The sequence below is a fragment of the Rhineura floridana genome, chromosome 10 (genome assembly GCF_030035675.1).
Source record: "Rhineura floridana isolate rRhiFlo1 chromosome 10, rRhiFlo1.hap2, whole genome shotgun sequence".
In the NCBI taxonomy this organism is placed as follows: domain Eukaryota; kingdom Metazoa; phylum Chordata; class Lepidosauria; order Squamata; family Rhineuridae; genus Rhineura; species Rhineura floridana.
This window is the reverse complement of record NC_084489.1, coordinates 26044999-26060027: the sequence shown is the minus strand read 5'-3', so window position 1 is coordinate 26060027 and position 15029 is coordinate 26044999. Positions and strand designations below refer to the sequence as shown.

Below are 15029 nucleotides of genomic sequence, written 5' to 3'. Positions count from 1 at the left end.
CCTTGTGTATCTTGAGGATACCTTTCCTTAGTTTGGCGGGATCCGGGTTGGGTTCGTCAAGGATATCCTCTAACCACATCATGGAAGCCCGTGAGAAGATAGAGGCAGTAGAAGAGGCCCGGATGGAATGAGCGGAGGCCTCATGGATCTTACGGAAGACAAAGTCAAGCCTCCTCTCATAGGGGTCCTTGAACAGTGATTCGCCTTCCTTTGGAAGGAGAGAACGGGATACAAGATTGGAAATAGGTTGGTCCACCCCCGGGACGTTCAGAAAGGACATGGATTCCGGGTCCAGGGTATAGAGCTTGTTGGCTAAGGAGGAGGAACGACGTGGACGAAGGGGACGGGCCCATTCTTCTCTGGTCAGTTTTTTAATGGGGTCTGGCACGGGAATGAAGTGCTGCACTGATCTGGGGGACTTGAGAACTCTGGCACCCTTGACAGGAGGGACAACCGGTTGAATAAGTTCTGGTTGAATGCCAAGAGTGTCCATGACTCTACGTGACAGACGAGAGAAATCCGCCGGGTCAAACAGGCGATAGGAGATATCTTCCTCCTGGTCAGATTTCCCACTCCATTCATCCAGGTCAGTCTGAAAAACGTTCATGTAGTCATCAGACTGAGATTGTTCTACGTCCAATCTACCCCTGACCACCTCATATGGGTTAGGAGAGGGTAGTGGAGCATCAGTATTGTCACCGGGTTGTCTCGCAGAGCTGGGCTGTCGCGAGGTTCCGGGCTGAGAAGACAAATGTAGAGTAGGCTGGGGATGGGATAGGCACCCCAGCAGCTCTTGTAGTTGTTGCAGGAAGTCAGGGGTCAACTGTATCCCTGGGGGAGTGGAAGAAGGTATTGCCTGTTCCTGAAGAGGAATTTGAGGCTGCCCATGCGGAGTTTGAGGAGCTTGACAGGGGAATCCTTCAAACTCTTCCTCTGAAGACTCAGAAGGAGACTGGAAAAGTGCAGGAACGGCTGCATGGCGAGGTTTCTCTGGGAGTGATGATACGTAGCGTGCTCTCTTGGGTGCTCCGTGACCAGACAGGTGTTTAGTCTTTGCTTTTGCCTTGGCGTGTTTATGTTTAGCTGGCTGGTGTGGGGATGGACGGCCTGCTTCAGGGGATATTGTCACCTCAGGGTTCAAATCCGCCATGACAATCTCTGAATGACGCCCACAATGGGGAAGGAGCGGTAACAGAGCCAAGGTAGAAATAGTATAGGACAGACTAGAAACAGTATGACAGGAGTGAGTACGCCCAGTACGTGAAAGGCAACAACTCGGGTAAGGTTGGCGCCAAGCTAAGTACACACACACAATGGGGAAGGTGCGAGACCACTAGTTACACTGCCAACTTGGCCTTGAGCTAAGTACACGCACACAATGGGGAAGGTGCGAGACCGCTAGTGACACTGCCAGAGAGGTAAGCTTTATTTAAAAATCGCAGTGTGGCCAAGGTTAGATACATGCACTCAATGGGGAAGGTGCGGTACCACCAAGGTGCACAGACTAGTCAATTGGATGTGCACCTACAAATATACACACACACACTGGGGAAGGTGTGGTATAACAGGGCTACTGGAGGTGTACCTACGAACATACACACACACGAAGAGGAAGGTGTGGTATAACAGGGCTACCTGATGTATCTGAAGGGAATACTGATTAAGTGAATATAAATTTGATAACCGGAGACTACACAAGTCCCACAACAGGGCTACGTACTGTGTCTGAGGGGAATACTGAATAGGTGAGTATATGTTTGTTAACAGGAGAGCACACAAGTCCCAAGTGATTAGAAAAGAAAAAAGACGGCAAAAAACAAACAAAATGGCGGCCGCGATAACGGAGCCTCTCACTAAGACTCTAGCAGGGTTTGAAAACGGCCGGGAGCCAGCTGGGAGGATATGCCACCGGAGGGTGCTAAAAAAAAAAAAAACAGGCGAGAGGGGCGATATCAGTAAGCGTAATTGAGCCCAAGCCGGGTTGAATGAACAGCAGGGCTGAGGGGCTTCTGTAAAAAAATAGAAGAAATTGCAATGGCGGCCGCCGAGGGAGCCGCAGCCGCAAGCTTCCCTAAGGACAGAAATAAATAACAATGGCAGCCGCGATATCGGGGTTGGCGGGAAAAACGGGAGCGCTACAAGAGGCTTCAGAACGGGCGGGGTGTCTACGAGGGAGCCGCAGCCGCAAGCTTCCCTATGTAGAGGCTAAAATATAGACTGAAATAAGGAGGGGGGAGACCGCAGCTGCGGAGCCCCCGCTAAACGAAGAAACAGCAACCGCTGCTGTTGGAGCCTAACAGCCGCGGAGCCCCCGCAAACACAAGAGAGCAGCAGCCGCTGCTGCAGGAGGCTGAGAAGGCTGAGTAATAAACGGCAAAAAGGGGGAGGGGGGACCGCAGCCGCGGAGCCCCCGCTAAATGGGAAAGAGCAGCAGCCGCTGCTGGAGGAAGTTCTGAAAGCTGAGTAACAAACGGCAAAGAAAAAAAGGGGGGGGGAGGATCGCAGCCGCGGAGTCCCCGCTAAATGTAAAAGCAGCAGCCGCTGCTGGTGAAGCCTCAGGGAAGAGCCCCGAAGAAATCAAGAGGTAAAAAGATAAGAAGAGTAACAGAATGGAAATAAGACTTAGCTACGCTCTGTCTAAATTCAGATCTGCCTCGGACGGAGGCAAGAATGAAGACTGGAGTGGGAGGGGCTCGAGCCCCAGGTTTTAACTCTAGTGCATTCTTGCCTTCGGACGCTAGATGGCAGTACTACCCAATCTGATGGCAGGCTACCTGTGGAAAATGCCTCACTCAGGTTGGGTCATGGCCGGAGCGCAGTTAAATTACAGCTTGTGGGATCGGTTTCAGCTTTTGCAGCCTGAGAATGTGGCAGGACATTTACAGCAGTGATGCCGTCTACGTGCCTTCTTCATCCCTGCCCATCATGGTTGGCAAAATCTAGTAAGAGGGATGAGTCCAGGGAGTGGTGAATGCTTCACTACAGGAGGGAGTTATGCCCACTGCTTTAAAAGAGGTGGTGCTGCGACCCCTCTTGAAGAGGTCATCGCTGGATCCAGGGGCTTTAGAAAACTACTGTCCAGTCTCTCAATATTCATTTCCTGGGCAAGGCCATAGGGGGATGTGAGGCACCTCCACAATTCTGCAGCCCTAGCTCGGGTGGAATAAGAGGGTGGAAGGTACCAACAGTTGGCTCCAGGACCACCCAAAATCAGTCCACACCAAGGAGGCTTTCTCCCTATTGGGGCTAACTCCTTGTGGGGGAGCCCAGTACAGGGGCTGGGAAGTGGGGGTTGCACATCTCACAGCAGAGAGGCTGTGTCATCAGATCCTTGCCCTATGCCAAGCCAAACCCCCTTGAGCTGCTGTTGTTGTGGCCTTGATTTCACCCATCCAAGTGTCCTGTCTGGTCATTTCTCCACCCTCAGCCTTCCTCTGTACCTGGGTCCACAATGAGATATTTCACAGGAAGCAATCTGTCAATGGAATGAAATAAATAAGATCTAATTAGAGAGATTCTACTTTCTAATATTGCATATTTGTACTTGCTCTTCTCTTATTCTGTTGCAGTACTCGGAACATTTTGGATGACTTCAGAGAAGCATACTATTGGCTAAGGCAAAACACGGATGAACATGCTAGAGTAATGTCTTGGTGGGATTATGGCTATCAAATAGCAGGAATGGCAAATCGGACTACTCTAGTTGACAATAATACTTGGAATAATAGCCACATAGCCCTGGTATGTAGTGGTACTTCTGTTTATTGAGAATTAGGTGTCAGAACATTTGACTCTGTATTTATAAACAATTACATTTTAACATTTTAATATATCCTGAAGATTACTTTCCATTATGATGATGTACTTCACATCTTAATTCTAAGGTCAGGAATGAGAAACTTAATGGTTTTAGGATGATGGTAAGATTTTGATAGCACAAAATTTGAACTGGAACAAGGTAGATAACAGCCCCGTCACCTCTGTCAAAAGACTGTAGTCATCATCACTGCTTCCTCTGAGCTCCTATTGCTGAGAGGAGGGTGGGGATGGTAACTTTGAATGGAAGGAACTACAGCAGTCTTCATAGAGTGCCTTGCTTAATAGTAGTAAACAGCCATGGTTTGTTACATCATAGTTTGGCCACTGACTACAAAAATATGTGCTGTAGTCTTACCACATTCAGAAGGTGACTGAAATGTTAGGCTTCAAAGGTATATAATTACATGGCTTATTTTGAATTTAAATTGTGTTTATACTTATTTAAGCTGCCCAGAGTGGCATACAAATGTAGTTAATAAATAATCTTGTTTCAGCTAAGCAGCAAGTATATTTTAAAATGGATACTAAGATTAGTTGTATTCTACATTTCACATTAGATGAATGACATGTGAAATAGAACGAGCTAATGACATGTCCTGATTGATTAGTTAATATTTGCTTGTTAGGCTGTTAAGAAGCAACTTTCCTTTTATTGCAGGTAGGAAAAGCTATGTCTTCAAATGAGACAGCAGCTTATGAGATTATGAGAAGTCTGGATGTGGATTATGTATTAATAATTTTTGGAGGTGTAATTGGCTACTCTGGTGATGATATCAACAAGTTCTTGTGGATGGTGAGGATTGCTGAAGGAGAACATCCTAAAGATATCAGGGTGAGTTGAATTTTTTAAAAAAAACACTTTAGTAGGCTATCTCTTGTGTTAACTGCAGTATTTCTGCTAGGCCTGTTAGTACAGTCTGACAGTTTTTTGTCTCTAATTGTGGTATACTTCCATTGAGAAGTTGCCACAGATTTTCTTGATACATTCTGTTGATTCTAGGTACTTTTACACTAGGGCTATAATTAGATGGCATCCTAATAGTCTTAAGTATTTTATGTTGAAGAACTGGTTCAAACCAGGCCTTGTCAAACATTAGTGCCACAGCATAATATACCTGGTAAGAGAAAGATGAAATGAAAACAAATGGTAAACCATCATGAATATTTGTCGAATTGAAGAGCAGATGTTCAGACATAAGTGTTTATGAGTAACACAGTTGAATATTACACTTGACTCACCTAATAATTCAATCTGTGAATGCTTAAAGTAATAACTTTGCTACTGTATCCAGCTCAAAGAATTATGGTTACAGTCTGTGTAGAAAAGAACAAGACTGACCTTCATCTGTGAGAGATGTCAGTTTCTTTCAGGTGAAAACAGGTCAGAGAACTGCTAGTCATTATATTTTTGTAGGATTTTCTTATTTCCCTGATTGTGGTGACTTGCATAACACTAATTATATTCCCCCCCCCTTTTTTTTTAAAGGAAAGTGACTACTTTACTCCACAGGGAGAGTTTCGTGTTGATAAAGCGGGCTCTCCAACCTTGTTAAACTGTCTCATGTATAAAATGTCATATTACAGATTTGGAGAAATGCAGGTTAGTACATTTTTGTGTTCTTAAATGTTTATGATTTTTTCTAAATAAAATAAACAGACCACTTAATCAGATAATTCTCTAAGCAGTGTGTATAATAAAATAATTGTCAATAAAACATAGTTAAAACCAGCAAAACTTTTAAAAATGAATAATGTTGGTGTTTAGATACAGTTTTTAACAGCTTGTCTTTTCTTCTGTCATGTATTTCTCTTAAAAAATTACTGGATCCTTAGGATTGTATCCAGTAATGTCCCACTGCAGACACCTCTTTGATCCAGCGAGTTTCTCATCAACAGAATAAGTGTCAAAATAATCTTCAGCAATTCCTCCACCCCTCCAGAGCAGGATGCAGGGGGTGTGTGGAATAGCTGAAGATTGCCTCAGTGCATGTTTCATTCATGAAAGACTTACTGGATCAAAGAGCCATCCAATAAGCAAGAATGGAATTACAGTACTTGAGCATACTTTGCTCACACACCCCACCATGTAATCCCATTGCCTAAACCACCTCCTCCCCTTAGAGCTCATCCAAACCCTACCACCTACTTCCCACCCCCTCACCAAACCTCCCACAGCCCTCAGACCTTGCCAGAAACCCCTCCCATTGGACCTAGCCAAGCCTCCTCCTACTCCCCCCTCCTTACAGGAAGGCAGGCGTTCTCCTCTCCCCCACCCACAGGTTGCAAAGCCTTCTCCCCACCTTTACACCTCCCGAGAGGAGGAGGGAAGTGGCTGGCCGAGGCGAACCTCATAGGAACGGGCAGGGCAGGGCATGTCCTCAGCAACTGCCCTGCTCCCCCACCACTTACCTCCTCCTCACCCTCTGCCACTGAGGCTGAAACAGCATTGTTGGTGGGGGTGGCAGAACAGGAAGGCTGCTGAGCAGCTGCCCCAGCCTGTGCTGACTTTTCCTCTGTAGGTCGCCTGGGCTGCCCAGTTGCTGCTGCTTCACTCACTTGCCCGCCATGGCCCCACAGCATCACTGTCGCCTCGCCCACTCACTCGCTTGCCTGCCTGCTATGGCCCTGCAGTAGAATTGCTGCTGCCTCACACTTGCCCACCCCACTCACTCATTTGCTCATCTCACTCGCTTGCCTGCCTGCTGTCATGGACAGCTGTTGCTACACTGTATGATGACAGCCTTAAACAAATATTGTATGGTAGGACTAGTCAAAGGGGTAAGCAGGAAAGGAAGTGTCAAATCTGGTAGAGACTAAGTGTGCTCTGAGCTCTTGTGACTTCTCTTCCCAATGACAGTGGAGGAGCATGCAAGTCCATAGAATATCCTCAATCTTCTAACTATGGTTAGGCTCAGGATCAGGCAGGCATTAAAATCTGCATGGAGCTCGCACTAGGAAGAGCAGGCTAATATAGCCTTACATTCCAAAGTCCTTTGCAAGTCAACAAAAGGGTAATCAAAAAGATGTAGTTCAGGATGTTGTTTTTTCTTTTAATTATTTGTATTGAATTTTGATAATCAACACAAAAATAACAGGTAAGATGTAATACCAGAACAATACTAATAGTAATCTATTCATGAGCTAATCCAACCAAAAAGACATCTGAAATGCTGGGAGTCATGGCACATTGCCATTGCAGTTAACATATGCAATAAAAGGAAAGCCTATTTTTTTAAATTGTCCTTTTATACTTCACCTATAGCCGGCCTACAGCTCCAAGTTAGCTTCTCTGCCAATACCGCTCACCACACCCATCATACCATCTTTGCATGGAGAAGCCCTCCTCTGATTTCCAGAAGTGGGCAATTTATATATGAGCCACTACAAACAACCATAATGTTATGAATCAGTTTTGCTAGCTCCACCCCTAAAAACAGTAATGCCAAGGCTGGCTCAGGGTGCAGTGACTGCAGTATCCCAAAAGTAACCTTAGCACATTCCCACTGGAGATGGAACAGTGTGCTCCTGTCTGGGCAACCTCTCCACAGCAAGGTGAGAGAGCTCCATTAACGAAGTGGAATTTCGCAGGGGTAAATGCCAACAATGAGTTCATTTTAACATAGCCTGTCTAATTCTGGTCAAAACCAATTTAAACTGAGGCTGAGACCACATCATGTTCCATTCAGAATCCTGTAGCGTTTCTCCCACATCAGATTCCCGGGGCACCTTCAAACCTCTACCAGATTCATCAAATTGTAGATTTCACAATATGTGCTTTTACTATGGGTCACCCTGACATAATATATAATTTAAATTGATGTTTGAAATTATAAAAAAACAAAAACCCTTCACATGCTGCAGACCACCATAGGTTTTTCTTAGAAAAAGAAAGGAGGTACATAAAACTGGGTGAGGTCTGAATCTTTGTGTTTGAGTGTCAATATGACACCTAATTCTGCCTCTCATTTCCATCATCTGATCCCAGGGAGGTGGTGGCAAACTGGTGCTTGGGGACAGTTTTGGATTGGATATGGCTGAACAAACTGAATCTTATCCCAAATAAGATGAAAGTATTGTTAGGGAAATCGGATGATATTGGTAGATGCATACAATCTCTTTTGGACAAGTTCAGAATCCTGTAGCAGCAAATTCACAACTTGAGAGTGCTCCTGTGAATACAGCTCTCATCTTAGATGCACAGGTGATCTGTAGCACCTTTTACTAACTCCTTATCAAGAAGCTGGTCATAGCCTCCATTACCTCTAGGGTGGTTTACTGTACTGTGTTCATCTAATATGCACTCCGAGAGTTCTAAAGGGGGTGGATATAAAGGCAAACCACACTGATTCTTTATCAACTGCCCTGGTTATCAGTTTGTTGGTTTTGACATCTAAGTAGCCTGGGGTCAAGATTGCTTCAGAATTGCCTCCTTTTACACAAGCCTGACCTGGACTTCCATTCTAGTACGGAGGCCCTGTTCTATGTTCCATAGTTCCCTGAGGTATAGTTAGTGGGCATGAGAGAGTGGGTGGCCTTGGTCGTGACACCCATTTTGTGGAACAACTTGCATAGGGAGCTGCGCTTGGCCCTCGCTGCTCACCTTCTGGTGAGTGGTGATGCTAATTTTATTTGGTGACCATTCCTCTGTTTTGGCCTCTGACAGTTTAACAGCTGTTTTTTGGTGTTGGTGGTGGTTTGTATTTATGGCTTTGTATTTTATGATCAGTGGCTTTTTTATTGTCAGCCATCTTGGTGTAGAAAGGCAGGATGGAATGGATTCTCTTAAATATGTCTCCCACTTCTAGCTCTTAAACTTGGTTCTGGAAGAAACTGCACATCTACAAATAAAGGGGATATTAATGTTCTTAGACTGTCCTTTTATACTCTGTTTTACACTGTATTAACATCAAATATACAAATAAAATTAAGAAAATTAGGAAGCTCCTAATTTTTAATTGTAGCCAATTAATTGTATGGTTTTGTATTTGAAGTAAAGCCCCCAATAACAATGCCCTGTTACAAAATGTATGAAAACTCACATATTTAAATAGAACTTTCAAAACTACGGGACATTTTTCAAAGCAGTATGTGTATCTGCATCTAGTTCTATTCACAGCATTGCATTTTATATCTTCAAACTAATGTGTGACGTTAACTTTTGTAGCTGGATTTTCGGACACCTCCAGGATTTGATCGCACACGCAACGCTGAGATTGGCAACAAGGACATTAAGTTTAAACATTTGGAAGAAGCCTTCACATCAGAGCATTGGCTTGTTAGAATATATAAAGTGAAACAACTAGACAACAGAGAGGCGCTGGATCATAAGCCTAGACTATCCAACATTTTGCCAAAACAAAAGTATTTGTCAAAAAAGGTGGGTTCCCAGTGAAGTATCTTTAAGGAGTTTCATCGTGTTACACAAATTTAGTGACTGTTTGATTAGTTCTTTCTACAAGCCAGATGCAGAGCATTTCTGTCAACTATTACACCTGACTGATGGTAACAATGGTTAACTAACACTGTCCAAGCATGTGAGGACAACTAAATTTATTGCTGTGCTAATTGGCAGGCTGTTTCAAAATCTCTTGAAAATCCCACCAAAGTGTAACAGAATATACTGTCTAAAATACGTAAGTAGTATTTCAGTAACTATGGCAGCTCACAGAGTAAAATGTGAAAGTGTCTTTCTGAAAAGTGGAAAAGTTATGCCTAGAAATTTCAGAATGACTTTTCTTTTGTAAAATAATTAAACCTGAAGTTTTTGTTGATAGCTTGAGTGTCTGGCTTACTCCTCTTCAAACCACCTTACACAGCTTTCATTTTTATACACTTTTTAATGTGCTGTTCTGCTATATTGAAGAACTTAGGCATGGAAACAAAATCCTTTAAAACAAACACCCCCAATTTTTTACATGATTCCTTTCAAAATCAATGGAATCTTATTAACAGGCAATGTTTGTTCTGAATGGGCAGCCATTTATTATTAAACTGGTTATTATATTTTAGGAAGGTCACTTGAAGAACAGAGTTGTATGGATTTTAGAGTTGAATATATAAACTGTTGATCTAGTTCGACTTAAGTAAAGCATTCAAAGGGTAAATTGATGGGTAACTTGACACTGAAACAGAATTAAAACTCTTCTGACTGGATTGGAAGGATATATTCACATATTTCCACATAGGCCGCTACAGACCTTTTCTGGCTTTCTACTCTCATGGCTTCCATATCACTTACATGCACAAAAGTTTCCTACTGTATTCCCCATTGTCCCTGAGTTCTACCTGTTTGGTGCTCCTGGATTCCTGCATGTACCTTTTATGCAGATATACAGAAGCATCTTCTTGGAAACATTCATGCTGCTGTTTTGCTTGGGCAGGTAAGAATTGCGTATTCCAGCACCCTAAAAAATTATTACACGCTCATAACACTGATTATATTCAACTCCTACATAGTGGCAGAAAGTTTGTGCTGCGTTTATTTGCAATAGTTGAAAGGGAGGGAATGTGCCAGCTGATTGCTGGTGCAGTGTCAAACCATAGTTTTATTCTAGAATTGGGCTCACATACGCATTTAGGAGTGAGGTACTAAGAATTTTAATATACAGCATTGAATATGTGCTAGATTACTTTGTCCTTTGAAAAGACAGTTCAGATTCATTGTTACAAAAATGAGCTAGTACTTGCTATGTACTGAAATATACCTTTCCAACAAATGATCTTGTCCCAGTTTTTTAATTCCTTCAGATGAGCAAATCACATATCTGGTGTTGGAGATACAAGTATAGATGTCAGGCTTATAATAAGCTACAACATATAATTGTTCATATTAGTATGTGCTTTCAGGAAAAAGGTCAGTGAAATTTCCCCTCCTTCTAGAGACTGCATAGTGAAGTTGCTTTAGAATAAGGATTCCTTTCTTTATCTACATTGTACTGTATCCTACACCTAATGGAACATCCAGCAGAACAGATCTAGTAGCAGAACAGTTGTATCCCAGTGATAAAGGAAATAAAGGATTCACTGGGACTTACTCCCAGGTAAGTGTGTATTAAATTTGCAGCCTTAGACTGTAATCCTAAACACATTTACACAGGGGATAAATCCCACTGAATACAGTGGGACTTGTGTCTGGGTAAACATTCATAGGATTGTGGTATTAGAGTTCCTTTAGTTTTCAGATTCTGTTCTTGGGCACACATGGCACATCAAGACTGGAAAAATGTTTCAGATTCTTAGATGCCTAGGCAAGTAGGTGCCTGACAGTTTTCTAGCCCTGGCCTAAAGATAATATTTAAGGATTCTAGAGCAATGCAGAACTTGATGTAGTCATTAGAGCATTATAAGTAACTAATACACTATTCTGTTTTTCTTTTTAGACTGCCAAAAGGAAGCGTGGCTACATTAAGAATAAGCTAATTTTAAAGAAAGGCAAGAGACCCAACAGGAAGACAGTTTAAATACACTGTACTGATTGCTAATATTGAAGCAGTTGTCCTTGAGATAACCAGTCTTTGCCTTTAGCTCAAGTCATGTTTCACAGCAACATGAGGGTACAGAACCATCATTGGTCCAGATTATTGTACAAAACTTTCAGGCAATGTCTGACTTTAAAAATTTTGGCTTATTGAGAACAGCTGTTTTAGATTTGTATTGTGGAGCAAGACAGAGCTGCTGTCCAGGTCTAGCAGCAGATTTTTTTTATTGGTACATATTATCCTTCCAATCTATTGAATTTGGACTGATTGCACCAAAGAGCCCTTTAATTCGGTCCTTGGCACATGCATACTTGTCAGTTTTTTAAGTAATTCAGCTGAACAGCAATATCTTTACAGAATGATGAAATGTATGAATTGACTATTCTCAGTCTGATGATTTCAGGAGTATGGATATTTTTATATTCAGCTACTAGAACAACTCCTTCTAAGGTATTTATTTTATAAGACTTCATGATACATACTCTCCTATTGCTGTATGTTGTGTTCAAGACTGTAAACCAAGCTGCAATTTCACTAATCACGGGACAGATTATATAATTGCATTATGCAATTTAAGAAGAGGTGGTCTTGCTGCCTTTATGCGGGTGTGCTCTTGCAATATATAGGGCAGATCTTGTAGGTAGATACAAGGGCTACATTTGTATCTTAAATCAGACACGACAGTAATGAATGCTACTGAGCACCGTAGCAGCTGGTGTTCTCAGAACTTGTTTAGCTTCAGATTTTCATTATACCATAATTTGGCTTGTTAGGGAAAAAAATTGACAAGTATCCAAACTCTTTCCGTGGCTATTAAAGGCAGAGGACTTATAAAGCTCCCTCCGTTTTCATGGGGTTGTGGAAATGACTAGCTTTTCTCCATATTTTTATTTAGTGCTTTAATGGATGAAACTTCTGCTTGAATATATGCTTTGTCTTTTATATTTTATTAAAAAGACAATTTATCAAGTGCACTAAATTACAAATGGAGACTGAACATGTTCACTTTCCAACTATAGGAAAGTTTACAAACTTGAACATTCTTTAGTTATTTTAATAACATTAAGTGTGTTTGGGGGTAGGATTCACAGCCACAGGATATAATTTCAATACAGGAAACAGCTTATACCACATGTATTTGGTGTAAAGCAGAATAGTATGTACCTTCCAAACAAAAAATTATCTATTGCTCAGTGAGAATGTTACTGCTGACTTTTTTTCTCAGATGTATAATTTTTATTTGTAAATTCATTTTTGAGTAAAGAGGTTATTAAATCAATAATGCAGTGGCAACATTTTCACAAAATAACAATCTGGATTTCTGACCCTTTGTCATTGAGATTATATTACTTTGTTGCTTAAAACTCAATGCAGACCCGTTCTTGACTATAGGGAAAAATAAAGTTAAATCAAGTTTTGTGTTAAGTGATTGGCTGCTGTTCCTTTTTTTATTGCCTTGTGACTTCCAAAAGGTGCTGTGCTAAGGACCTGAAGCTACACTCATTGAAATCTTAAAAGTCTGGCAGGTGTTTTGTTTTGTTTTTTAAAAGAAGTCTGGCAAGTGTTGTCCTATCAACATTAGGCTTTCCCAGTCTTCGATAAGGAGTTGCTTCCAAATTCTCTTGATATAGTTTCACCTTTGTTTAAACCTTTTGCCCATTAGCTGATGTAGAGTTTTATCCAATTGGTGTCGTCCTGCTTTCTAGCATGGAACAGGGATCAAGGCAATCCTTGGCCAGTCCCCTTCTCCCCAGTGCCCCCCAAATCTGCTCTAAAGGGTTTGGGGATCCTTTGGAACAGAGTGGGAGATAATGGTGAGAGGGTTGCAGGAGAGCAGGGGCATTCGCCAAAGATGAGTTATTTAGTATACAACTGCAATTTGATACGAAGTGCAGATTTCTCCTAAATTTCAGAGTGTTGCGTGAAGAGCAATTAATTTTTTATAACTGTCTGCTATTTTTTGTTAAAAACTCTCACTGGAAACATGACAGGATACTGCTGAAACTTTACAGCTTTCATATACTTTTTATAGCACTGTTGTCACCTCTTGGGTCACAGAATCTTGCTAGGCTCTTAAGGTGCTAGCATATCCCAGGTGGTGGTGTGTTCCTCCAGCTACTGTTGTTCAGCTGAACTCTGATCAACAGAGACAGCAGATACAATCTGCTATGACATTCTAGATACAAATCCTGCTTGGACACCAGGAGTGTAGTCATCCAGGGTCATGAAGGCTTGTAGAAACATTATTTTGGGGGGAGCAGGGTCCCTATATATGAGCCCATCAGCATGAAAAGAGGTGATTCAGCCACTCAGAAGACTCTTCTCAGTTGCAAACACACAGCCTTCCCTTTCATGCTGATTGGCTCCTAGAGATGTCATATCTCAGCCACGGCCCCTTTTCCAATTTCCCTCTTCTCCTTTGCTCTTGCTGTCATTTTGGAGTGTGGACTCACAAGATAACGAGGTGAGGGAAAGTGGGAAAGGGGCCCTGGCTCAGATGGAGCATGGCATAGCTATCATAAAGGGACCCTGCACTTCTGAATTTGCCACCACGCTACTGGTGGACAAAGCAGCATTCAGAGGTTGAGAAGCTTGTTGGCCGACATAGCCGTGTGTGCAGCAACATTTAGCAGTATGTAAAATCTGTCTACACCAATAGCAACCTCATTTTCCAAAGTGCTCATCTTATCTAGTGACAGCAGCACTAGCCATGCAGATCAAGGAAGTAAGGATAAACATCCTAATGAGGACTGTGCATACCCAGTGGTCATAATACAGAGTGTTGGAGAGGGGGGGATAAAATATCCTGGAAAAGGACATGGTTGGCTGCCACCATGAACAACTTTGTTGTAAGCCCTGCTTTGTAAGAATACTGTGTAACCATATGCAGAATGCCTCTCCTTTATCATTGGCAAATACAGCCTGTTCTGTGTTAAAGAGCAAAGATCCTTTGGGGGGGGATCACTACCTAAATTCAAGCAATGTTCCTGCTCTCTCTCAGCCCTAATTAAAGTGCCCCAAGTTGCTGCTCATCCCCATTCCCACTGGAATTGAGCCAGCAAATGAAAGCAGCTTTAATCTCCCCACACAGTGGAGACAGCTCCATTCCCAACTCATATCCCATCCCTAAAAAGTAAATGGCTTTCCCTCTGTCACAAAAGAAACTTCTAAAGCCCTAAACATGAAAAAAGTTACATTTCTATCCCACTTTTTCTCCAAGGAGTTCAAGGTGGCTTACAAACATGGTTCTGCCCACCTCCTGGTTGGTTCCTCACAATGAGCCTGTGTGGGTAGGTATTACTTAGTGGGGTCCCAATTGCAAGTTTCCAACACACTAACCACTACACCACACTAGCATGCATCAGACTACATACCACCCATAACCTTTTTTAGTTAGGTCTTCTCAGTCTTCTCCATGGCTGCTTCCCACCAGTCCATCCCCATTCTTACCTCTAGGGATGGGGAAAGAGTTCCCAAATAAGTACTACAAGTTTCTGATCTTCAAAAGGCTCAACAGCAGATTGACCAAGCCAGGCAGAACACAGCTAAAGGGCCAGAACCCAAGCGTTCTGCTACTTTGATTTGCTCACCTTAAGGCCTGACAGGTTAAAGCAAAGTTATTTTGAAAAACCCAGTAAAATAGCTGTGAACTGACCAACAGTAGATGGAGGAAAGGATTGTGTCAAAATCATATTTGCCCACTGAAGAGCATTTTCCAAAGTAGCAATTCTT

At 42.5% G+C, this 15029-nt stretch overlaps 1 protein-coding gene across 1 annotated transcript in view; it reads left to right on the top strand.

Annotated features, from left to right (window-relative positions):
- Window positions 1–12722, top strand: part of STT3B (STT3 oligosaccharyltransferase complex catalytic subunit B) — a 62606-nt gene extending 49884 nt beyond the window's left edge. The window contains exons 12-16 of the mRNA XM_061586186.1: window positions 3570–3741; window positions 4478–4651; window positions 5306–5419; window positions 8984–9196; window positions 11199–12722. Coding sequence (XP_061442170.1) covers window positions 3570–3741; window positions 4478–4651; window positions 5306–5419; window positions 8984–9196; window positions 11199–11279 — 754 coding nt within the window. The 3' untranslated portion in view covers window positions 11280–12722. The remainder of the gene's footprint in view (window positions 1–3569; window positions 3742–4477; window positions 4652–5305; window positions 5420–8983; window positions 9197–11198) is intronic.
- The last annotated feature ends 2307 nt before the right edge of the window (window positions 12723–15029 follow it).